The sequence below is a fragment of the Puntigrus tetrazona genome, chromosome 20, assembly GCF_018831695.1.
Source record: "Puntigrus tetrazona isolate hp1 chromosome 20, ASM1883169v1, whole genome shotgun sequence".
Classification (NCBI taxonomy): Eukaryota; Metazoa; Chordata; class Actinopteri; order Cypriniformes; family Cyprinidae; genus Puntigrus; species Puntigrus tetrazona.
Window position 1 is genome coordinate 20421646 of NC_056718.1, and position 27774 is coordinate 20449419.

Below are 27774 nucleotides of genomic sequence, written 5' to 3' on the forward strand. Positions count from 1 at the left end.
GGGATCACTGATCCAGTAATGAAGTAAAAAAACAACAACAACAACAGCAAAAAACATACAAGCACCATCGACTGTGGGCAAGTGGACAGATTAAAGGGTCTACGGGCCGCCTTGAGCTACAGCATTAGCATTCAATCCCATCCAACAACCGTCCCTCGACCTCAACAAAACGACTCGAATAGCTATTTATTCTGTTTTAAGCGACACATCCCAGAAAGGAGCCGTTTTGATGGCACCGGCGCTGCAGGGAATTAGACCGAGATAGACGTTTTTTCCTCACAGCATCCATATAGCAAAGCTTTATGGGTTTTGGCTTCACCCTTCCAAAAGCTCTTCCTCGACAAAGGCATTTGTAAACCGCACGCGGCGCACAAAGACTATCAGCATGAGTTTCCACCTCCCTGCAACCACAAAGCCTGATTGCATATCCCCAAAGGAAAGCCTTAACCTAATTTCCTTGTTACAGATGCAAAAAGTGTTTCCCCGCAACTTGTGCGCACCGACGCTTCCTAATTCTCTCTCTCTCGCTTTCTCGTGAATCATTTAAATACCGTCCTTTCTTTAAATGGACCGTGGGACGTTACCTGTGATAGCCGCTGTAATTACGCGCGGACCGTGTTGATTGGTTCGAGCTGTTCATTACCTTTGCAGAGGTGCTTCATGTACTATATTAATTAAAGCCGTAATGGCCAATATGGCATCCCGATTAGTGTTCCTACATGCCTCAGGGATCAAGCCATCAATATCGTTCGCCTGCTTGGAGGATTCAGAGCTTCAGAGATAATATTTCTCAGTGGAATTTTCCTGGGCCCGCCCTTGGTACATCAACACCGCTGTGATAATCTCTCAACGGATACTAACGTAGCCGTCACTCAGACTCAGGCTGCCCGTGGACTGATTGAGAGAGACTTTCGAGAGGGATTTCCAATTATACAAATGTTCTAGAATCTGTCCTGATCACTGATTGAGACAATCAGAAGCCCCACTGGACACCGGGAAGTTAAGCGATCGGTGCGGCGGCGGCAGTTTTTTGGGGCGCAAAGCTTTGCAGATTTGACTAATCTAAAGCCAATAAAATGGATTTTGGGAGAGGATGAAAGTTAGTTTTTGCACACGTGGCTTAATTATTGGGTTTTATTCATAAGGTACTCTGAAAAAGGCTGGCGAGTAACAATCCCCACATTTCTAGGAAGATGAAGGAAATATATTAAATGTTCAGGAACCAAAAGCTGTCAAAATCATTTACTGTGTGAGGAGGTTATAAGAAGATCATTTATATATATATATATATATATATATATATATATATATATATATATATATATATATATATATATATACACACACACATACAGGTGCTGGTGATATAATTAGAATATCATCAAAAAGTTGATATATTTCACTAATTTCATTCAAAAAGTCAAACTTGTATATTATATTCATTCATTACACACATACTGATATATTTCAAATGTTCATTTATTTTCATTTTGATGACTGACAAACTAATGAAAATCCCAAATTTGGTTTCTCAGAAAATCTGAATGTTGTGAAAAGGTTCAATATTGAAGACAATATCGGTGCCACACTGTAATCAGCTAATTAACTCAAAACACCTGCAAATGCCTTTAAATGGTCTTCATGGGGAAGACTGCTGACTTGACAGTTGTCCAAAAGACGACCGCTGACACGTTGGCCATAAAACACATTGAAAAACGTAATACACACACGTACATATAAACATGCACACAGAATAAGGATCACACTCTAGCTTGGATCAACATCCCAATGAAGTCATGCATAAAAACCCATATACGCACAAATATTCTGCATTAATAGACCATCACGCTACACTGGATGTATTCTGCTAGAGGGCTCCCTCTCCGTGATCTTAAAATGTAGTGAAGGCGCTCAGTTTAATGAGACGCTGACCCTCCGAATACGGCCATGCTTAATTACATTCAGAGTGAAGTTTAATGATTCTGATTGCTCTGATTATGAACTGATAAAATGCAATGAAAAAGCATGACAAAGAAGGGGGGATGCCTAACGAATAAACAGCCACACAAACACACACTTTTACATGCATCTCTCTGTCTGTCTGTTTTAGTTGCTCGGTGATGAGAGAATGATGAGAACAGGGAAAATAAAGCTTGACTCTGCAAGAGAACAACAGTATTGATCTTGTATGCCAGTGTTAGGCTGCATTTCCTTTGTTATTGTAGCTATTCCTCAAAAGACTCTCCTAAGAAAAAAGTTACAAGCATCTGAGGGCAAAACACATTAAACGAGTAGTCTGTCATGATCCGCATGAGTTTCCTTTTTCCGTAGAACACAAATGGGGAAATGTTGAACAATATGATGCCCACAGTTTTCAATATAATGAAAGTCAAACAACAAAAAAGCAGCATAAAAATACATTCCTGTAAAGCCACAAGATTGCCTTGAGTTTTCCTTGTGTGTTCCACAAAAGGAAATAAGGCATACTGATTTGCAATGCATACAAGTGAGTCAGTTAATGACAAAAGTTTCATTAATATATAAGGAATATTCAGTCTGGTCTCATAAAAATATGTACCTCTGTACACTGCCTTACAGCACATTTCTACACAGATTTGAATTGTTTTGTCGAACTATAGATACACAAGATTCGAGCCGAAGCTCCTCATCTGTTAAGCACGTCTCTGTACTCTGTGAGCTACTGAACAAACCTACTGTCTATGAAAACCCATAGATATGAAGCTAGATGTATGTAATGCTAACATTCAAAAGCATCAGTTTTCAAATCTCCCAGAATATTAATATTTATTAATCAAAACTCTGTGTCAGAGTTTTAGTGCCACTAGTGTTCATTTCTTTTGGAAACTGCAGTGATATGTACTTATTGGTACGTATTTCGTGCCTTGCTAAAAAGTGCACCAAGGTACATATATGTCATGAGACCAGGTAGGGAATATTGTAACTCAGGCCATCTTCTATCCTCATTATTATGCTTTCTAATCTTTTGTCAGGACAGAAAGGTGACTAAAGCGAATGACCCATGTGTCTCAGCGTGGTGGTGGTAAGTGTGATCGTCTGAGCATTACAAATGGAACAATTTTCTCCTTGCTTTAAAACACTAGGCCACAGGCTGGTCGTTTGAGATCAATAAAAGCAATCTTTTAGATCCTGCAACATCTAAATTCAGATGTTTACTGGGGCATTCAAACTAGGCTAAAGATCTGCCACCAAGAGCTATGTCTGTGTTAGTGCTTCATTACTGCAGGAAACAGAACATTTTCCCAACAAGCATTTAAAAAACTTAAGAAAAAAAAAGATATAAATGAATTATATCGAATTTCTCTCTCTCTCTGTCATATATATATATATATATATATATATATATATACATACATACATATACATATATACATATCATTAATTTAAAACATATCTTAGGGTGGCATGATATACTCACAGCTGTCCTCCTCTTCTGAAATGAGCTTCACAACATAACAGGCATAGATGAACCCAGCCAGCTGTAAGGAGAACAGAAAACAACATTGATTAGAATAATCATCTGTACTAATCAATTTGCCGATATTAAGGTTAGATGTAGTGCAGCAAATGGAATAGGAAATATTATCCGAAAAGGTTTCACAGTCATTCCTGGCAACCTGATGTTAGAAAAAAAAAAAGTATATATATATATATATATATATATATATATATATATATATATATATATATATATATATATATAGTAAAACTGTGAACTGATATTTTCAAAAGAAATTGTAGCTAATGTTGACTTTGCTGACCTAAATATAATATAACATACACATTTAAAATGTACAGTTTCCGCTTTCAAGAAATAAAACGATTGAAAAATCCTCATCTAATAAAATGATCTGACTTCGCTTTGATAAAAACCAAGCTTCCTCTTTCAACAGAAAATACATCAAGAAATGTAATAAATCTTTGTCAACTAATTTCAGGTGGTCATTATATCAGAATAAGCCACCAAACCATAATTGAAAGTCATTAGTGGTTTATTCGGTTAATTAGAGATAAAAAAGCATACTTTTAACAGCAGAGAAAACATACTCGTATGTTCTGCTCAAATGAGAGAGAATCGAAAAAATAAATACAGGAGAGAATGAAGAGATCAACGATAGAGGGAGGTAGGCTTATTTTCACCGAGGAAACAGGTGTTGTAGTGGCGAGAGCTTTACATCAAACTGAGACACCGCCACGGGAAATGGGTCTTTAGAGCAATGAGGACAGAGCGAAGCAGAAATGCTGGAGCCTCATCCTCTCTGCTGCTCCAAAACACAGCACTTCTGAATCATAGAAGCACATCTATGCACAAAGCTCTGATTTTACTGGCTCTGAACCACTCATCAGTATCCGTGTTTAAAGAAAAAGACGGTCGGTGGCGGGCTCGGGACTTCAACTGTTATTAAGAAGGATGAATGTGAAAGGATGATGAAAAGATCGCATCGGAATATTGAGTACTTAAACACGTTTAATGGACAAACAAAAGACTTGGAGCTCTCGGAGCAGACTCTTTAAAATGCTCGGCAGCACAGCTGGGCTTTTTATAAACCCTCTTCATCAGAGAGCCATGTTGTTGTGTGTTACACCGGTGATTTTATAGAACTGGACTGATTGGACGTCTCTGATCGAATCAAGACAAATGATAGAGTGGGACAGCTTGAGCTCTTGTCGTCTGCACTGCCAAAATGAGGTCTACAGGACCAGTGTTGGGGAAAACACGGCACAAATTAAACCTGGGTAATGTAATCAGATGAGTTTTTTTTAAACAGATAATTACATATAGTGGTCATTTACATACATATATATATATATATATATATATATATATATATATATATATATATATATATATATATATTATATTAAAAAAACAGTTAAACAGTACTATACTGTACAATAGTATTACAAATCAAATAACTGTTTTCTATTTTTAATATATTTTAAGAATTATTCCTTTGAATTTTCAGCTAATATTGAGTCACATGATCTGTCAGAAATCATTGTACACTGTAATAATTGAACCAATTTGAACTTTTCAGTAGTCATTTCAACCAAAATTCTTATTACTTTTAATGTTGAACACAGTTTTGCTCCATAATGTTTTTTTTTTCATTTTTTCATTTAATGTATATCTGAATAAACAAATTTATAATAATAATAATAATACGTTTCTGCCCCCTCAAACTCGAATTGAATTGAACGTTAAATGAATTAACGCTTTAAAAAAATCACTGTAATCGCCGTAAAATTTATTTGCAAACCTAGACAGAAGTAACACAAAATAACTTAAGTAATGCAATCAGTCGCCTTAAACGAGTAACTCAATAGCATAGCAAGTTATTTTTAAAAGTAACATTCCCCAACACTGTGCCACAGTTGTGCTGAGAGCAAATGTGCTTTGACATACTGCTAAAAAGGCCACCCAGACTTGAGATTATAATTAAGAGGCTGAGCTCCATTTGCTATTCTACGAGATACAAACTCGTGTCCCCTCAGGGAATGCTCTAGAATGTGGCCGTGTTTACAAGACTGTTTATGTATCGCCGTTTCTTATCATTTGAGCATTTCATTTAACTAAACGAACAGAACAAACAGTCCAGGACTGCATTCCCGGGTCCAATCCCTCTGGATAATCACAGTACGGCGGTAAATGGGAGGAAAAGCAGATTTAGGATTCCGAGAATACCTCAAGGTCTTGCTCTCATTTACACGGAATAATGTACCACTCCCTCCTCTTTCCCAGTGGCGGTGGAGAGCACGGGGCCGCGCTCGCACACATGCAATCCCAATCCAGACAGGGTCATTTACATAATATCACACAGCTATGTGAAGGACGAGGGACCAATGTGGTGTCACCTCGACTCAGCACATTGGGCCAGACCATATTTTGGTTCCCGGTTCCTTGGATACAGCACCCAGCGTGAATGAGCAGACAATGGAGGCGGCCAGCGGCTAGCATCTGTGTGTTTGTGTGGGGAAAGAGGCGGATCAGGGTTCAACACACACAATACATGCTGCTCTTTTGATTACCTGATGCTATCATCGGCCCATTGTGTTTGCAAAATATGTAAACCAAATTAACAAGATGCAAATACAGTCTGTGCTAACTGTGTGATGAAGAGCGGTGAAAAAAAAAGCTTGCTAACCGTTTGCTCCAAACAACAAATATTTGGGATGAATATATTTAAAATTTATGCTGAGTGGATGTCATAAACAGCCCTGGCTAAAGGAAATGTATTTTAAAAATGTTAGTAATTTTAGACTAATGTTTAAGTTTAAATTCAAAATGGCAAAACCTATCGCAAAATGTATTTCAAAAGGCAGAAAAATTCATTTTGATCTTATATATATTTGGTGTAAATACTTAAATTTTGGACTAAACAAATGTATATATTAAATGAAGTTATATTAATGTAGATTAGCAATTTTGATTCATGTTTATACTGTAATATGTTTATAAACTGCAGTAAAAATATATATAAATATTGCGGTAATTTTTATTGTTTGCAATATAACATTTCATTTAATCAACACACACATGCATGCACACTTCATATCATGTAATATTTTTCAAAATTACAGAACATAAAAATGACTTTTTTGCATTTATATTAATATGTTTATGTAAATATATAAACAGTTTTTAAAACTAAATAATTTTAAAATATAGAAAATGTATGCACACAAACACACTATTATATAATTTTTTTCAGAAAATAAATTGGCCACAATGGGTTTTATATATTAATATACTAATAATGAAAAAATATATGCTATATATTACAAACATATTATTTAATATTATTAATATTATATAAAATATAGATATTGCATATACAGAATTAGATTAAGTTATGTTATAATAACAGTGACACAGCTAAAGGGTAATTACATTTTACAGTAGATTTTATTTAGACAGTTATTACTGTCTGGTGAATTTTTACAATGTAAATGGAAGGTCAAGGAAAGCTCACTGCATTGTGGGATACTGTATTCAACGCAGTGAGCCCAACTGTCGTAAGCACACAAAATGTACATCCTGCCGAAATGAGAATAATAATAATAATAATGAGAAATGAGAATAAGAGTCGGATGATGTGCTCCTCTGAAGAACTCAGTCTGGTACACACACTCACTCACAAACGCAGACATGTTGTTGTATTGTGTTCCTTCTTCCTCTGCTCTGTCATTCCCAATAGACAAGACTAAATTTAGATTCTATACATGTGAATAATACATGCAGGGTTTCTAAGGAGGTGCTAAATAATTGAGGATGCGTCTGGGAGCAAGAATTGATCTCGATGCGAGTATCTTAAAGTTGAACCTCACGTACAAGCTTGCTCATTTTTCATCACCCGCAGTTTCGATTAATGAGATTTAATGTTTAATATGTTTATCTTCAAAGCATGGAGCAACTTCACAATGAAAAATTATGTGGTTTAGCACCCTTAAAATCGCAAATGTTACTTAAGCTACAAAGACTACAGAAACAGGCCATGTGACACAGAATGACACAGAATGACAAATGGGCTTGTGCGTACATCCATGGAAATCGGAATACATTTTCTCATTTAAGTGCATATGAAGAAACACAGATGGCAAACATTTACAGCATTATTTGGAACAGAAGTGAATTCTGACTTTGGAAACAGCTAGATAATCAGTCACTTTCTGCAGAAGGTCACAGTTTGATCAGCCAAATACAACCACTCAAGCTTGAATTATTACAGACAGTTTTACAAACTACTACAATTTTCCCTTTAGAGATATCCATCATATTAAAAAAGTGCAACTCTGCAATTTTATCAAGAGTTTATACCCTTCAATTTCAATTTTCTCTCTGACTCATGATTACATATATATATATATATATATATATTATATATATATATATATATATATATATATATATATATATATATATATATATATATATATATATATATGGTACACTTCTGGGATTTTGTAGGATTATGGTCAGGTGTATGATAAACCAATTATACCAAACAAGTGCTAATGATTATAAATATCACATGTAGGTTGAAATTGAAACAGTCTAACATTTATTTTCATAAATGAACAAAATGCAGTCAATGAACAAAAGAAAAATCTAAATCAAATATTTGGTGTGACCACTCTTTGCCACTGGGTGACGCTTAAAACTGGGTGAGGAACAGCCAAACTCTGCTACCAAGGTGAGGTGGTGAAAGACAGTTTCATGTCATGGCAAGATTAAACATAGCAACAAGACACAAGGTAGTTATACTGCATCAACATGGTCTCTCCCAGACAAACATTTCAATGCAGAATGGGGTTTCAAGATGTGCTGTTCCAGCTCTTTTGAAGACGCACAAAGAAACGGGCAACGTTGAGGATCATAGACGCAGTGGTCGACCAAGGAGTCTTAGTGCCGTGGATAAAAGACACATCAAGCTTATTACCTTTCGAAATCGGAACATGTCCAGCAGTGCCATTAGCTCAGAACTGGCAAAAACCAGTGGGACCCAGATACACCCATCTTCTGTCTGAAGTCTGGCCAGAAGTGGTCTTCATGGAAAAGTTGCAGCCAAAAAGCCATACCTCCAACTTGGGAACAAGGCCAAGCGACTCAAGTATACACGAAAACATAGGAACTGCGGTGCAGAAAAATGTGAAATATTTGGCTGTAGCAGAAGGCGGTTTGTTCGTCTTAAGGGCTGGAGAGTGGTACAATAATGAGTGGCTGCAGGTCAGTGAAGCATGGTGGTTCCTTGAACATTTGGGGCTGCTTTTCTGCAAATGGAGTAGGAGATTTGGTCAGGCAGATATTTGTTCATCAGGGAGGCATATGATTGGCCCCAAAATTAAATTGCAGCAGGACAACAACCCCAAACATACAGCCATTCATTAAGAACTATCTTCAGCGTAAAGAAGAACAAGAAGTACTGGAAGTGATGGCATGGCCCCCACAGAGCCCCAATTTCAACATAATCGAGTGTGTCTGGGATGCCATGAAGAGACAGAAGGCTGTGAGAAAGCCTAAATCCACAGGAGATCTGTGGTTAGTTCTCCAAGATGTTTGGAACAACCTACCAGCGGAATTCCGAACAGTTCCAACATGACTGTGCACCAGTGCACAAAGCAAGGTCCATAAAGGCATGGATGACAAAGTCTGGTGTGGATAAATTTGACTGGCCTGCACAGAGTCCTGACCTCCACCCAATGGAGAGTATTTGGGATGAATCAGAGCGGAGACTGAGAGGTATGGAAGAATGGTCAAAAATTCCCATAAACACATTCCTAAACTTTGTGGACAGCCTTCCTAGAAGAGTTGAAACTATTATAGCTGCAGGGTGACGTCATATTGAATGGGATGTCACTTAAGTTCATATGGGAGTTAAGGCAATCTTTTTAAATTAAATAATCATGTGTAGGTTCTCTGAAGGATTCAGCTTTGGCATCAATGGAATACATTTCACACTAAAATAACAATAAACTATTAAATTGCAATAACGTTTCACAATGTTACTGTTTTTACTGTATTTTTGATCTTAAATAACTGGAGCCTTGGTGAGCTTAAGAGCCTTTTTTCAAAAACTTACCGGCCCAGTAAAGAATCTTACATCATCTTCTGAAACCTTTGGATGACTGGTGTCCTCATGTGCTTCTTTACTTTCACTAAGATCAGTTTCTTAGATAACCTACTTTCTTTCACTTTTTCTGGCCAGAATCACCTGGCTCAATCAATCTGGTATGTTGACACAGCATCAGTCAACCCATTTCTGTGCCAATGTGGATGCCTGCTTCAAACTGTGCTCTCGCACTTGGCGGCTTGGACTAATTCAAATGTCCTTGACTTCCTCCCCGGGCGCTGGGCCTCTCTCCAGGTGGGCTGCTCACTCCTGGCTTTTATAGACTGCGCTAGTGAGCTACTTAACATGCCAACAACCACCCATGTCTTGACGCACCAAACGTCTTCTGCAATCTTCCAAGTGCAAACACTTATTCGGGAGCAGTCTGCGTTGTGTTTTTTTTTAACAGCACTCTCAGCACAAATCAGGGGTGAATGGTTTATGCACTCTTTATGAAATGATTTAAATAGACAACCGTTTAGAGTGGCCGTGTTCTTGTAAAACGTGGATAGCTGACACAAAGAAACGTGATTATATTGGCTTCAGGGTCGTTTATGAGGTGAGAGGAGAAGTGATGTGTTTTTTATGAGTCGTCGTGGTAAAGTCAAACTGTTTTTTCAGTAAAACGGTCCTGTTTTTAAATGGATTGAGTGTTGCTTGGCTCAAAGCAGACAGAACATCACAAACACGGCTAATGCCTTTGATTAGCTCTAGCTCAAGGACACAGATGCTAAAATTGTGAAAAATCGAACTTTTTAGGAGCTAGTCTGCATAAACTGACAAAACTATAAACTTTTATAATGGAATACAAAGAGGGAATGGCTAGTTAACTGATAATGTTAACTAACAAATCATTTCTGATGCTCAAACCTAGAGTTAAAGGTATGCTCAAATCCTTAACCATTAGACCAATTGATTAGTTTAGTGATGATCATGCTAGTGACGTGTTGTTGATAAGAATCTTATTTAATATTTGATGTCTTGCAGAAATTAATTCAGCTCAGCGAAGGATTTGTTCATTTCGTGTTGATAGTACATGCACAAAATCCTATTAGTTTTTAACAGGAAACAGAAATGATTAGCACAGGTACAGAAACTTACAATTTATACATTTTTGAATTTCTGTCATGATAGTTGCTATTTGATAACTTCAGTTCATCTGGACGTGAAGTGACAAATGAACAAACTGAAATTAATTTGCTAACTACAAAAATAATTGAATTAACAAGTAATATTTGAACAATATTTTGCTGAAATAATGAAATTACTCGAAAAAGATTTCCCCTTGTGCTGTTTGTTTTGACATGCAAAACTATGCGCTACATGGAGCAATACACTTCAGTTGTGCATTTGAAACAAAGACAATGAAACCGTGCATATACACTATACTACAGTACACGCTTTCATAGTAATTCATGTGCTGACTAGATGTTGCATTAGCGGAGAACAGCAGAGTGAGGCTAAAGAGAGGATGCTAATGTAGTACCTCATGCGGTTAAAACAGTGTGATAGAAAAACACAGATGTCTGACCCAAATGTTTTGAAAGTTCTGTTTGCGTCTGTTTATGTCCACTTGGTCACTTATATGCATGCATTAGCCAGCAATGTTAGCAGATTAAATGCTGTGTGAGAAAGTAAACTGAAACATGTTAATTTGTGTTCATTTCAACTGTTAGTAACACATTATCAGCTTTCAAAGCTGCATCTTTAACATTAGTTAATGCACTTGAACTAGTATTCATTCAAACGATGCAAATAATCCAGCACCATGTACTTTGCACCACATAACAGAACAGGCTATTTTATTAGAGATGAATGTTCCAGTGTTTGACTGTAAGTGTTTTAATTGGGTCATTTGCTGTGGGCTAAAGCAGTACCAGACATGCCATCTTTGACCTTCTTACTGTGCCACCACCAGTCTTAGAACAAAACGTGCAAAAGGAACAAAAGAATTAAACATTCAAAGCCTCATTTACAATTCAGATCATCAAAGATAAATGTCACACTATTTCCAATCACAGGCACAAACAGTGATCATTTGTTAAAGCATAACAAATGATTTAGTCCCTGTGCTTTCGGAAAGTCACTTTTTGACCTATATGGAATATCCCCTTGCTGTCTTTAGTCCTCTGAAGAAACCAATTTCGGTGCTGACCTCCTTGGGCCTCGTCCACCTGGCTGTTAATCTGAATTAGACGCAGTACATTAGCGCGGCTAAGGCCACGCTATAGCTCGGAGCTAGCAAAGAGAAGTCTTGTTAGCAATGCTAAATGAACCTTTTAAGCTTTTTAATCACGGCTAAGAACTTCCTTCATTCACTGCCTTGAGTTCTCGGGCTCATAAAGTGTGGTTTGGTAAGAAAAGGCATGCATAGAGGTATCTGGGGTAAAGATAAACCTGGCTAATCCTGTGTTAGGCTGCTACTATAAATTTAATGATGCTATAGCATAAATGTATTCATACAGTACTACCATAGTGCATGAAAGAACACAACATTACTTTATTCCTGATTTCTACTTATGTAGAATGTGTGCTGTCAAACGATCAATCGTGAAGTTTTTTGTGAACATAATATATGTTTGTATACTGTATATATTTATTATTTATATATAAATACAAACGCATGCATGCATATATTTTAGAAAAATAGGTTGCTTACATATTAAATATGTTTATATATATCAAAATATAAGACTATGGATATATAAATGCATAGACATGTAAATATTTTCTAAATATATACTGTATGTGTGTGTGAAAAGATTTAAATGGTTTTTGTTACTTATATCACAAATATATATTCTTAAGGACATCAACACCTAAAATAAAACTCCAAAAGCTTTAAAATAAAACCTAAACTAGACAAAGCAGACATTCATATATATATATATATATATATATATATATATATATATATATATATATATATATATATATATATATATATATATATATATATATATATATATACACTTTAACAGCCACCTTGCAATTGCCTAAACACAATAGCAAATGATCTTTTGGACAATTTATTTATTTAACAAACATAATTATTATTAAACATAATTAATATACAAATATATTATTTAATTATTAATTAATTTTTAAATTATCATTACTAAAACCCTCTTTAGCAACACTAAAGCCAAGAAGCCAAGACTGCAGCCTCTTCCACATGTTTTTGTAATTTCCTCTTCAAAAATCATCAATAACAGACTTAACTCTCTATCTGTTGCTGCCAATGTTTTTCTAAAGGCCAGCAATCCGTGAGTCAGTGCTTCACGCCAAGACTTTGTTGACAATTGGCAGAATTTGCCAGTGTTAGTGGAGAAGGAACACAAAAAAGAGAGTAAAGCAGACACTTTCATCACAACTGCTTTGATTTCCAAACAACACATCACACCCAATTTTCCACTTTCACAATTGAGCAGGCACTTAGCCAGAGGGAATAAGCTTCTCCATGTCACAGTAGCACCCGATGCTCATAGAGGAAGAAGAGACATAACATAGACCTCCGCAGACTACAGCGCTCCTGAAAGCATGTTGGTGAATCTGCCGTGGCAAGAAACGAGCGAATGAAAAAAATCACACCTATGTGTCCCCTATGAACTCTCTAATACAAAGAATGGAGATCTGAAAGGAAGCAATTTTATTCCATCTGGAGTAAAGGTTTCTTCCTCAAGATGGAAACTGGTAGGAATCTAACAGCAGGGTAGAGAGTAGTTTCGCGCATTTTATTCTTTACTATATAGAACTTTCCTTGTGTATAACATATACGATTCACAAGTGCCATGTGTTCTTTTAGGGTGAATCTTAAAAAAAAAAAAAATTGAGAAAGGAATTAGGATTTTGCATAGAAAAACTAAACCAACTTGTCATTCTAATTACTGATAATTATTAGTACAACTTAGCATTTTTTAACTGCTTTAAAGTTAGTAAATATAGGGTCAACAAAGAATTGTCAAAATTAAAAAAATTATATATAACTGTCTATTCATTTTATTTTGGGGAATTGAACATAAAACACAGCTTTAAACAAAAAACAAACAAACAAAAAATTATGTAAAAAATAAAGAATCTAAAGTTTATTTGCAAAAACAGAAATGTAAAACAATTTTTATTATGTTACAGTGTTTTTATTCTTGTATCGATTGAGATGCAATGCACAATACAAAACATTGATAAAACTATTCATGTATTTATGTAATGCAATAAATAAATAATATAAAATAATATAATGCAACATCCTTCATAGATAGGTAACCTGCTTCTTCCCTGCTGTGATTTTTACTGGCTTCAGCAAAGCTGCTTTTCCTTCACTTGATGCTAATTCATATCGTGGCCCTGAGCTCCCAGCTCCATTGTGCCTGGATTGATTGTCTGCTGTAAAAGCCGACTCTCCAAGTAAAGAGCATAATTGCTCTTTGTTTACTGTAATGAATTCAGACATCTCATTGATCTTGACAAAATAATGTTTGAATACCTGCTCTGCAAACCGGCTGCCAAGAGTGCCAAAGGCCTGGAGCGCGCCGGTGCACGTTCGCTGCATTTCCGGTTTTGCACTCTTGCAAAGTGACAAAAACACCGCCAGGGGTGATGCTACTGAGTTGTGACCTCCATAAAGACTGGCAGAAAACATACAAATCATAACAGCGGCCTTATGAGTTGTTCAGACAGCCGAAGGAAGAAGTAAGGAGAATTTGCGCACTGAATAAGACACACGACATAGCGCTTGGCAGACCTCGTGGCCTCCTGACGTGTTAGCACTCATATTTTAGAAGGAAAAGATGGGTGGCGGGCAGGTGTCCAGCTGAGATCGAGAGGTCAGGCATTGCTTGGAGCAAAGCCGCAACGACTCTCGGATAATTGCTTCAGTGACCTCCTGAAGCCCTCCATCAGTAATGGCAATTTTATAACACACTAGAGATATTTCCTTTGCTGCTAGAGTATAACTGGGTAAGTGAAAGGTTCTATCCTGACAAACAGAGGAACAGACAAAAGGATTTAAAGCTGAGGCCCGCAGGCGGTGGATTGGTTGATATTGGACAGTGAGGCTAAAGCGAGGTTAAAAAACAAAACAAAAAACCTTGCAAGTGATTCCAGTAAATAAATTGCATGTATGTTTTGACAGGGCTTTGGGAAAATCTTTTTGTGTCATCATACGCGCAACATAAAATCTCTGCTTACAATAACGCATGGCAGACAGTTATTTGGTTTCCTGTTAATATTTTGCATTATACGTGTAGAACACTGACCTCGGTCCAGACTCTGATGTGAAAGGCACTTCTTCATCAAACAAGTCATTAATATGATGAGGTGACCTTCTAAAGATTTTATACACACACACACACATTAGCATGCTCATTATAGAAAGTTTGAGTATGTATAGTTTAATATAGTTTTATTAATGTATGTTTTAATATAGTTTAATTCAGCATCATTAATCTAGGCTTCGGAGATACAAGTTTATTAAAAAATAAATAAATCATATATCTTATTATGTCCCAAACAAACAAATAAATGCAGTCTTTTTCATTATTATTGAAGTGATTGCCTATTTCAAATGGATCAAGAGATGCATTTATTTAAGCATTCATTTAAATTAAAATATATTTAAAATAATAAGATTAAGGAATAATTAGTTTTTAATGTTACAAAATATTAAAGTAATTATACAAATTTTTCTGCGTATATATGTTTACCTTTATTTCAAATTATATACATGTATAACCCTTAATGCAAATATTTAAATTTAATTTAACAATCAGGATTAGGTAAAAAAATAAATAAAAATACTTGAATACTGGAAAAAATTGTTGAAACCTGGCTTAGAGAAAGATAGGAATAATGTCTTTGTTGCATTTGTTGCACTTTTTTCTGAAGTCAGAGTAAAAGTCAAAGTATACATATATTTAATATTTATTTTAAAATAATAATAATAAAAAAAAACACAAAGATATCCAACATTACCACAACAAAAATGTTAGGCGTTCACATCATATTTTGTCATAAAGTATTAAATGAAATGAAAACATTCACTACCGTTTTAAATCGGCACCCCAAAATTGCTAAGAAACAAGTATTGGATTTGATTCATCAAACATGATGCAGAGAATATGCTGCTTAAGTTTCTCAGTATTAACTTATTGAATAAGCTGCTCAATGTAACACTCAACGATCGATCTGAATATACTCTCTATAACCAGCCCTGCTCAGCTGACTCCTGTCAGCTTTCTGCTCGTGCCGTGTGTGATGTTTGAGTAATAGAGCTCCGCCATTCAGCTGCGGTCGCCGATTTCTCTGACTTATCAGATGAGATGCTCGGCCACGTTAGCCAGGCCGGCGATATCAGACCTCCTGTCACTCAGCCGCGGCCCGCGTCGTTACTCACTCCGCCAGAGTGACGGAGAAAATAGCAAGACAAGAAAGAGAATGAAAGAGGTCAACAAATGGATAAAAAAATAGACTTTGAATAAGATCACTGGGGAGTTTGGCCTAGTGTTGACATTTACGAGAGCTGATGGCAATCGCCTGCCGCACTGGCATCTGCCAAGCTGATGATTTGCTGAGCACAACTCATCCTCGCCACCAAATTAAGTCCTGAATTGAAATTGGCTGTGGCAATAGGTTTCCATAGAGGTCTTGAGGGATTGGCAAGTAATGAGGTCGATTGATTTTCTTCTCCTCCAGGTGTTATGTTTTGTCAAAACAGTTACCTATTCTTCTTTAGGCGCTCCATAAATCGTTCATCGACTGACAGCGTAAGAAAAGTTATTGTTGTTGTGGTTGTTTCACTAGAAATGCTGAAGGATGTTCATATGCATTATGGCTAATGGGAGATGGATGCATTTATTTTTAGCTCACATGATCTGGTCGTACTAGTTAGATTAGCTAAAACCGTTTCAATATTGAAAAAAGAAATCTCATATATTGAAAAAAAAAACAAAACAAAAAAAAATCATTTTATACCAAACAAACAAATAAAATATGCTTTTTTATTATTATAACGTGAGTGATTGCCTATTTTAAATAGGTAAATAGATACATTTATTTTGCATTCATTTAAATTAAAATAGATTTAAAATAATAAGAGTAATGCATCATTTTTAATTTTACAAAATATTGAACTAAATATACAAATAATAATAATAAAATACAAAGCATTCTACCACGCACTAGGCATCAAGGTGGTTTACTAATTGCCCAAGTAAAAGTACTCTGTATGTTTAACTAGTGAGTTTATCTATTTTTTTAAGCTCTATTATTATTTAGCTGCTGTGCTTTGAAGGGGATGAATTTAGAGGCAAAACTTCTCCGAGACGCTTTTACCGTCAGAACGCTACACGCAACTCTTTTTGCGATGCTTTGAAGCAGCACCTTTCATCCCCTTTAAAGCACCTCTGCTACACTCAAAACACAGATAAATAAACCCACAATGCATTTCAGGGCAATTACTGTTGGACTCCAAATATTTTTTTTTTTTTTACATTTCTCGCCTATCGTCGTGTTCCATGAGTTTTTAAGTTAAAAACGCACCACGCAACAAAATAATTCATTTGAAGATGTACTCACTCTCTGACTTTATTTCAGGAAAGAAGGGTTAAAATATATACGATAATTAACAATCATTCATGTCAGAATTTGAAAAATCACAGTTAAGTGGATAATACTTTTAGCCTTTGATGGCATCCAGTTTGATTCCGCATTTGCCATTCGATGCAGCACACATTCCCTCGCGAACCTGGCACAAACCTTTCCTTCATTTTCTTATCATTGCCACAAATAGCTCAGAACAATGGGCATAGAAATGAACAGCGGAAGGTGAGACAAGTTTAGGTTCGGCTGCTGGAATAAATGTGTGAGCTTGGGATCCCAATCAGTCATCCTGAGAATTCAGAAAGCAAGCAGCATTAAACCGGCTACACTGAGAAAATCGAGCAAGGATCTCCCTCCATGCATCTCGAGAGACGCCGCACCGGGAGAATTGTTAGCTCACAGGGGGTTATGCAAATTCTGCCGCTCAATCAACAGGCTTAATATGAAAAAGGTACATAAAACCCAGAAAAGCGGGCTATTAATAAGGCAAATATGATACAAACAGCTTTAAGCGGGGTATAAGAAATTGAGGAAATCTTGAATCAAGAAAGCTTGTTCATTTAATGTTGACACTAATGCACTCAGGATAAAAGCTCCTCACTAAGCAACTACATGCTAATTAAGGCTATATATTCACAATATACTTGTGAAGATCTTGCTGTTAATGTAAAATAAAGCAACATTTATTTGGGCATTATGTTCCTCCATTATATTAGTTTTGCTGAGTGTGTCAGCAAATATCTAAAAGAGTCTCTAAATTAAAAAGTCGCAAAAACAGCACTGAATCGTTTTTGTGAAGCAGTGGAAATAGGCTATTTCAATAACTTAAATCGAAGCTCTGATTCAGTTGCGTGACTGATAAATATTTAGGGTCTGTGAAGCATTTGTCATGTATTGGAGTACGCAAACCCATATCAATTACGCTAAATAGCCTAAACAGTAAAGAGATTTGTTCTTGGTTATAGCACCCTATACTGGCAATCAAGACCTGCAGAGCATAATGATAACTCTAGCATCAATAAAATCATGCACTGTAATTAAACAAGGCTTGATTGATTATGAGAGTCACCGCTAATGTTCTCAAAAGCTCATCAGTATAGCAGCTAATAGAAGCTTTCATTAGGCTGGACTCTCTGGCTACGGCTGCCTGTCGAGAAGCAGCGCAGGTTTTGGGACAAGTATAATAACGAAAAGGAGGTGACTCAAAAATCACCAGCTGTCAGAAGACAGAACAAGTCCTACAAACCCGGCATGACCCAGTCATCTTCGTGGAGGCCTGTTACAATCCTCTGCATGAGAACAGAGACTGGGGCTTGACACAAACAGGGACTAGCTGAGATTTCTGTTAGCATATGTCACGCCGCACAGCTATGACAGCTGATGTGGAGGTAAGCACCGGGGATGAGAATCTGCCCAGCGCCCCACATAGCAGAGATTACCATGACGTCAAATTTTCATAGTCCACATGCTTTAGCTGCCTGAAGCTGCTCGCTATCATTACTGTAAAGTCTGTGTAATAGAGATGGCATTTAATATTTAAAACAGCATGCGTGATGAATAAAAAGCAATTGTACGAGGTACTGAAGCTCTCATTGCAGCTCCCTTGCTCACTTGCTGTCGGAGAACTAGTTTCTGAAGCAACAAATTAACCATAATGAAGCTTGTAAATGAAGGCATTGTTAAAGCTTATATTAAACAAGTCCAAGATAGAATATGTAAAATATCTACCTATCTACGATAGCAAATACATTTATAATGTTACAAAAGATTTCTTGAAGAAAATAGTTATTTGAAATGAACAAAAAATTCAATTAAAACATTAAAAACTATTTTTTAACCTTTTTATTTGCAGTCTGAACAAGGGGGAAATAAAAAAAAAAATCTATATAAATATTTACTTAGCTAGGGAGATGCTCAGAAAGCCTGAAATAGATGTCTGAACTAATAACAAAATAAACAATTAAAAAAATAATCACACATAAGATCAAAGGAAGAACACCTACCACAGAGAGAAAATATAAATAGACAAAAATAGATCTGGGTGATTATAATGCATCTCCCAAAGGACAACCACAACGTCGCTGTTGTGTTCTGGTCATTTCAGATCCACACCGATCCAGCTGTGAATAATGAGCTCCCCTGTGTTGTCATTGGTGGATGACTGGAAGGTGACTTGCCAATGAGAAAGTGATCAGGTTTCTGACTGAAGGATACACCTAGAGCCTCACTCTCTTTCTACTGTATCTCTGGCCAACATTTAGCTATTGTATGGCATAAAAAAAAAAAAATCACATTTTGACTGGTATGTCCATACCAGTCTATGTTGAAATGTTTCTCTTATGTTACAAGTGCAGAACTGTTTAGTTTCCTGTGCATTGATTTGTAACCTGGCAATGTCAAATTAATGTTTTGTCAATGCTGAAATGTGTTTCAGGTGAAACACCAGGAAGCAGTATCCAGCAGCGGATGATCAGCCTTGAGGAGAACATCATTTGTGAGGGCATCCAGCTGGCTTTTCTGTCTGGGCTTGCAGCTGTTTTTTCTATTAACAACAATTTCAATCTTCAATATCAGACTGAAGGCGCATGCACATTGGAATTTTTTCAAAGGTTAGATACTTGGACGCATACATTTAATTCACTTTACAATTTATTTGCATGTCACCTTTTACAATACATATATTTTTAAAGCTTTAAAAGATTTAAAGATTTACAGAAAATGTAGGCCATGTTTTATTGGAACATTTGGCCATAATAAACAGGCAATCTAGCATCAAATAAAACATTTATTTTATAAATAAAAATACCTGCCAGTAGGGTAAGTAAAATATTATTTTTAATTGTTTTAAGCAATGAAAGCAGAAATTTGAGATATTTCGACAAGAAACGACATTCTTTGCAGTGCATGAACACAAACGAGTGTGTCAGATGAGGGTGACATGGTATAAATGTGCAGAGCAGTGTGTCCTGAGGAACAGGACTGAAAACCAGAGGTCTAGACTGAAACACATCATTCAGCCCAAAAAGGTCTAAGTGTCTGAGCTTGTTACGAAAGCTTTCCTTTCCTGACAAAGCGAAGTGTTCTTGGTACAAGAATAGATTTATTTTTATTTTTATATTTATATTTATCTATGAGTGATCTTTTTTCCCTCCACACCAATTTTAAACAAACGCATTTGTTTTTCAGGTGGTGCATCGGGATAAATTCGAAAAAGGACACAATAGTTGGAGGAGTCATACCAAAGTGGACAGGGAAAGTCACCCATAAAACCCTACACAACCCTACACCTAAACTTACCCCTTACAGCAAACTTTCTGCATTTTTAGGTTTTCAAAAAACACACTATTTATTTATTTATTTTGGTTTAAGCCTTTTGAATTATGGGGACATAGGCAGTATCCTCATAAACCACCTTCAAATTATAATACCTCTGTCATAACCATATCATTAAAGAAATTTAGTTATGTAAGATACACCTACAGCCTCACTCTCTTTCTACTGTATCTTTGGACAGCCAACATTTAGCTACTGTATGGCATAAAAACAGCTATTTAGTTCTGACAAACCTATCTTTTTCTTTATGGGATTAGTCACTGTTTGCTTCCGTAAAGAAAAAGTCCAAGGCTTTTTTTTCCCTATCTTTTGAATTATGGGGAAATAGGCAGTGTCCTCACGAAACCACCTTCAAATTATAGTACCTCTGTCATAACCATATCATTAAACAATTTTTTGTCCCTGTAAACCACAAAAACAAGCACATAAACACACTCACTCACTCAATCACACACAGTCTCTTGATCTTGTCTCTTGTTTTTTCAGGTATTCATTAATTTCTATTCACTGAAAAACATTTACTTGCTTGACCTATTAGAATGAATTGTTAAAGAGTTGTTAACAATTTGTTTACAGCTGCGATGTACATTTATTGTCAGAAATGTAATAAGCTCTGGGCTTTGTTTTGCAATTTGTTTTCATTTTGTACCAATGTTCTTTGAATCAGAATCTGATTTGAGGAATATTTTGAGTTTATGAACACTTTTTCCTCTTAAATTTGAACGTTGTTTAGTTGTTTTATTTCTAAAAAATTATATGAATATAAAAAATCAAGAAGAAAATGTGCTTTTTACTAGCAGCTCTTTACTCAGTTACGTATACATGAGTATAGTATATTTGCAGTGTACTCTACACATTGTTAGTTTAGCTGTAAAGAAAAGTAAAATAGGTGTTATGCTGTTTTATTTGAAAAACATTAGCCAATTGTAAATTTTACTTCATTAATTAATTTTGTTTAATTTAACAGTAACATGCTGGCAACCAAGCTGCCACTTCTTTGCTGTTTTTTAATAAACGGTACCCAACTGTAATTTTACCCAACAGTAAGATACTGTTAATTTAACAGTTACTTGCTGGCATCCGAGCTGCCAGTACTTTGCTTTTTTTTAACGGGACATTGTAGGGCGCGCAACTCTGAAATGGGTGCAGGTCTTTTAGACTCGCCTGTCTATTGGAAAGCCTTCTGGTTACACAGTCTGCTCATGGTCAGGCAGATCCCAGGGCCGTGCGACATCAGTGCTGCTCTGGTGTGCTGGACACAGCTCATTTGCTGATGCATCCATGCATACAAGAGCCCCACTCTCCCCTTCATATCTGTGTCTGTATGAAAGAGAGAGCAAGCGAGCGAGCAGAGGTTTGGCCAACTGACTGCCAACAATCTCTCCTTCTCTCTCACTGTGAAGGAGAAATCTGCCCAGGAACAGTTCCCAGAGCCCCAGAGGTGGACTCTCGACAATGAATATGAGCCAGACATTCAGCTAAACCACACAAAGGACTTGTGTGGAGAATGTTAGTAAGATGTATGCTACTTCAGTACATTTTTGCGTTGTGTATGGCAAAAGTGTGGAAGCTCATGTCCTCCACTGAAGTAATGGCAACGTTTTATACATTTTCTCACAACTCTGACAACAAAAGCGTTATTGTGAGTTTTCAAATTGAAAAACCTCTCACAGTTGCACAATTGCAACATCCCGCAATGTTGACTTCATCGCTCAGAAGTGAGTATATATCTCGCAATTCAGTTTTTTTTCTCTCAGATTTTTTTGAAAATCGAATTTGGAAATAAGAACTTGTGAGAAGAAAGTCAGAAAAGAGTGTTTTGTGAATTTTCGTAGAATTTTGAGTGAACACCTTGACATTTTTTCATTCTTAGCTCTTGCATTTCTGAGTTTTTTTCAAAAATTAAGACTTTTTTTCTCCACAGTCCTGATATTAGAATGGTCGAAACTCATAAGTCTGAAAAAAAATTCTAAATTAGTTTTTCAACTTTAGTCTTAATTCCCTGACAGAAAAAAAAGCTTGTCAAAATTCTCACGATTCTGTCTTACAAGAAAAAAAGTCTACATTCTGAGGACAAAAATTGGCAATTACAGTTCTTATTTTTTTATTCTGTGTCACAAAAAAGCTTCTGTACAAAAGACTGGTTTCAGGAGAGTCCTATTTTCTGCATATGACACAAATGGGGACAAAAGCTTCTCCTCTTGCTCTTGTCTACAGCATTGCAGACGCTGGTGGATAGCAACACAACAGACCTCACGAGCACTCAGGGCAGGAGGTGAGGGAGAGAGCATTAATCACAGATGAGAAGTGTTATCCCACCATCGATGCTCTCTTCCCCTCTTCTGCTCTCTCTCTTTCCCACAATGCACTCGTATGCAGCAGCAGATAGAAGTGCATACTCTGTTTCTTCCCAAGCACCTGAGGAAATTAACACACTCTCCTCTAAAGGACCTCCAAAGTTGGTGTCTGCGGAAGAGTTATTCAGACATAAGTTTGATGTCCACTGTGGCATCTTCAAATGAGGAAATACATCACACAAGTGCTGCCATATGATTCTGATCTGCTCAAATTGGCTAAGGATTCAGTCATCTTCTAAAAGTGCTCGTATTATGCCATTTCCAATACTGTAAGTATGATAAATAATATACTCTCATATTTCAACTGAACAATACAAAATACAGAATTATGGCAATGGGTCTATAATTTCTGATGCGCTGTATGTGTCACTCACAACAGATTGGGCCATCTGACCAATAAGAGCAGAGTAGGCTCACGGAAGGGAGGGGTTTAAAGAGACGAATCGTTTGAGAAATGCTGGAAAATGAGGTGATATTAAACACATTTTTTAAGATAACAAAAGCGTTTTTTCATCTTGCATGCATGTAAACCTGTTGTAGGAGACTCTCAAAACAATATTACAATATTAGTAGTATTAAAGATGGCGTAATATGGGCACTTTAAAATACATTTAAGCAGGTCCTAACCTACATTCGACAACATTTTTCTTTCACAATGCTCTACACAGCTGTATATTTAAGTTGACAGCATTTGCAGTCTATTTTACTGTAAATAATTTTGTATCGTTCCACATCTGTGGGATTTCCTTATTTCTGTGGAACACGCAATAAGATATTGAACAATGTTTCAATAGTATTGTTCATGAAAGTCAATGGGGTCCAACACAATATTGGCCCCATTACATTTCTTTGCATGAAATCCTAAACAACACCATGATGATTACAACATTTTTATTGTTCCTTTAAGACTGTAGATAGTTGATTTATTTTGATTTCAAAACATTTGTTTAAAGGTTTTTAAAGAATTCTCTGCATTTGATCAAAATACAATAAAAACAGCAATACTGTGAATACAAAAAATGCCCAAAAATGCCAGTCACATTATTATAATATTCTGATTTGGTAATTTCCTAATAATATCACGGCTGAAAACAAAGTTGTGCTGCTCGGTACTGTTTTAGAAACCGTGATCAAGTTTCTTGAAAAAATCTAGTACATTTTAAATCTCTTCTGTTCAAATGAAAACATTGTTACTAAATAAAAGTATCAAATCCTTTCACAAATCTTACTTTTAAACAAAAGCCTCTATGACCGCCTTCAAATTCGCTCTTTAATATGCAGAAAGCGATATAAGCCTGGTCTTTTGCATCAGAAAATAAACACAAACGTCATTTAAATAAAATTAAGCATGCCACCTGGTTTCTGCAAGCGGAGAACAGCGTGTTAATTGCGCCAAGCAAACAGCCCTGAGATTTGTAAATAAAGTGCATTCCATAATAAGCTTCATTTGCATAAGGAGGCGTGTCTGCACTCAGAAGAATAACAGCTGACTTAATGACTTCATTTAAATACGTATGCCAGTGCACCCACCACCTGGTCAAGGCGGACAGCGAGTGGTTAAAGAATATTTTTGCTGGGAAATTCCATGCTAAACAGGCGAGATTTCGGTGCATCGGCCCTGCAAAGACAGAAGGATTATCACAAAGCGATCGGTGTACGAATCCGATATTAGCTCACACCACGGGCCTTTCATTATCATACAACTCTACTTAATTACTTTCAGACTGACGCTCCCTTACTGTGTAATGATGCATGCAGCCATACTAATGTCTGAGATGCTTGTAAATGAATGGTCGAAGGCTCCACATCCATTTCGGCTGGGAGAGAAACCTAATTAACTGAAGGTGCCGCACTGTTGCTCCGACGAGGGAAAACAATGGGACCGAAGACGCGTTTCGGAGCCCGCTGCAGGTGTCGCTCAGAAAAAAAAAAGAAAAAAAAAAAGCGCAAAGTGGCTGGCTAGCAGTGAAATGACAGCACTCCCTCCCAGATGCCTCCTCTGTAATCCACATAATTATCTCTGTGTGTGTGAAGATCGAGCTGTCATTACTGTAGTTCACATCGACGCCCTTTCAACAAGCCACATCCATCTCCGTATTACTGAATCGAATTAACCTCCAGGTTATTTTCATTAATAAATATGAGATAAGAAATTATTACTTGGACACTTTGTGTTCTGTCAAATGACAGTGTTTTAGCGAAAGAGAAGACAAGCGAAATTTGCTGATCAATTGTGTTCTTGTCAGCTAGATAAAATGAGAAGTGGGAAGAGGGAGCGAGAGAGCGGTTGTCTCCATAGTTAACCGATCAAAGAGGCACTTATTCGCTTTAGGAGAAAATAATGAACGAGTCAATTTTTCAACACCCCGATTTCTGTGCGGGGAACAAAGACGATCATTATGTATCTGGGAGCTTGAGGGGATGATTGAAAACGTTGTCTATGCATCCAGACTCAACTGTGTGTCTGGGGAGGGTCTGAAGTAAAAAAACACGATCTGAGGCAAAACAGCGTTGGAGAGTATTTCGAGGACCAATTATGAATTTTTTCCCTGAGATGTTGGTGCAAACAAAGACGTTTCCAGAGAAAACACATTATGAACGAGCATCTGAGGTCACCTGGTTGAATAAACAAAGGCCGTTGCTACAGTGCAGAAAAAGCTCCGGAAGAACTGTGCCTGAGCCTTGACAAATGCTTTTGAATTTTGCTGAATGAAGTAGATTTAAACAGCAAATATTGTGTAATGGATAATGCACTGACACATACAGCCATCATCACTAAAACTGTTGTTTTGTATAGCCTTGAAACAGTCTATTATGCAATAGATGATTGGCTGGGTGTACACTATCTGGATAATTACACAGCTGCTAACCAAATAAGATATAGACGTGAAATATATGCAATACAGTAGTAGAAATATATGCCATTAAATGATACATTCAAAACCCACATTTATTTGAATCAAACAAATGAAGCCTTAATGAGTATAACAGAGCTAAAAAAACGGCAAGTGTATTTTATGAGTAATATATTGCATATTAATAATATCACAAAATATTAAGTTATTTTAAGTTATGTCCACTGAACGATAAATAGTTAAAAGTTAAAAGTTCTATGCAATTTTGTCTAAATAAAACACTATAAATTAAAATTAACTTTAAAGTGAAGTCAGACATCAGAGCATCATAAAATGCAGCTTGAAAAAATTTGATTTATACCAATGCTGGATAAATATTATAGTTAACTCTGTTGACCAATTATCTGTCAAATAGTTTATATACGCTATACTGATAAATATATTTAAAAAATCTCTACTAATGGCCATATTGTACTGTATATCGCACACTACTGAACAAACGTGTTCCGTGACAACATTTAAAAAAAAAAAACTTCAATAAGCTTGTACATTCAAGAAACTTGAAACAATAAACTTAGCTTGTCTCAGCTTGGCGGGTTCAGGAACGACCCAAACTGTGACTCTCTGCAGGGACAACATGAACAAAATGCTAGCAATAAACTTCAGGCCTTGATATTGTTTTACACTCCGTAGGAACAGTCTCAGCAGCCAGCGGTGGGACTCAACTCAGCATTTCTGCTGACACAGACATATGTCTCGTCCCTTTCAGTGCTTCAGAGAGAGCTTAATTCAATCATTGTCATATTGATCCTGGCACCATGCGTTCTGCCGACACTGGCCTACTGTAACAGCTTTTGTGTTTAGAGGTCTAAGCATTATTGAACATGCAATGACTTCAACAGCTTCTTACATAATATTTGACAGCCCCTAATGATAAGTCTTATTCTGCATATGAAAGCATGCTTTTTGACCCATGAGAAATAACAATCACATATGAGATCTCTGTAACGTCTCCTACAGCAATGAAAAGAAATGGTGACTTTCGCTGGCTTTCGATATGAACACATTTTATGAAATTCTTCCACATTCATTCCGCAGCTCTATATGCCTATATTTTCATCAACTGTCCCATTTCTATAATGTTTTCATAGCTATTTATTTATTATTATTATTTTTATTTACAATTTCTATTTTAAGAATATCAATACACAAATATTCCCTTGATTTAAATGTGCGGTGCATTATTTACTGGTAATATATGAAATGCTTTTGGGAATTCCTAAGGTGTGACAATTTTTAATTGAATTTAAATTCATCCCAAACTATTTTAAAAGAAATGTAGCTAATTTTTAAATGATAAGAAGAAGAAGAAAAAGAAAAATAAGACATTATATTTCTTCTTATTTGTATAGAAGCTTGAATAATTATATTATAATTAAATTAAAAATGCATAATTTCTGTTGCATGTCAATATTAATCTAATATTGACTGAAACAGTACAGTTTCCAATTAAATTAAATAGAGGGCAAATGGCGACTTTCTTGAGCTATCAATATATAAAAAAAAAAATTTGAATACATATATCCGAGACCAAGACATCCACAGACCACAGTTCTACTCGTAAATATTCTGGAAACACAGAATGCTCCCAAAATGGATCTGTTCAGACTGGTCAGTCTGAAAATTACTTTATCATAAGAAAAAAAACTGAAGGCAAATTTCCTTCAGAAGGTGAAGCTCCCTCTGGAAGCAGGTGTGCTTCAATATTGTCATTTCCACAGCGTCACATTCAGATCTGTTTCATCAACACACGCCTAATTACATGGCATGTGTGAAGTCATTATAAAACACCTCAGCAGCCTTGGGATTCTCTGATACTCGAGCGAACTGACGAGAAGCTCTGTAATTATGAGAAAATGGAAGGAAAAAAAAGAAATAGGTATTTTTTTTATATCTATCTATCTATCTATGTGGGTATGTAAC

At 36.3% G+C, this 27774-nt stretch overlaps 1 protein-coding gene across 2 annotated transcripts in view; it reads right to left on the reverse strand.

Moving 5' to 3' along the window:
* nkain2 (sodium/potassium transporting ATPase interacting 2) overlaps positions 1-27774 on the reverse strand; it is a 131621-nt gene that overhangs the window by 11017 nt on the left and 92830 nt on the right. For both annotated transcript variants that reach the window (XM_043220489.1, XM_043220490.1), the window contains exon 5: positions 3458-3518. In XM_043220489.1, the coding sequence (XP_043076424.1) occupies positions 3458-3518 (61 nt within the window). The remainder of the gene's footprint in view (positions 1-3457; positions 3519-27774) is intronic.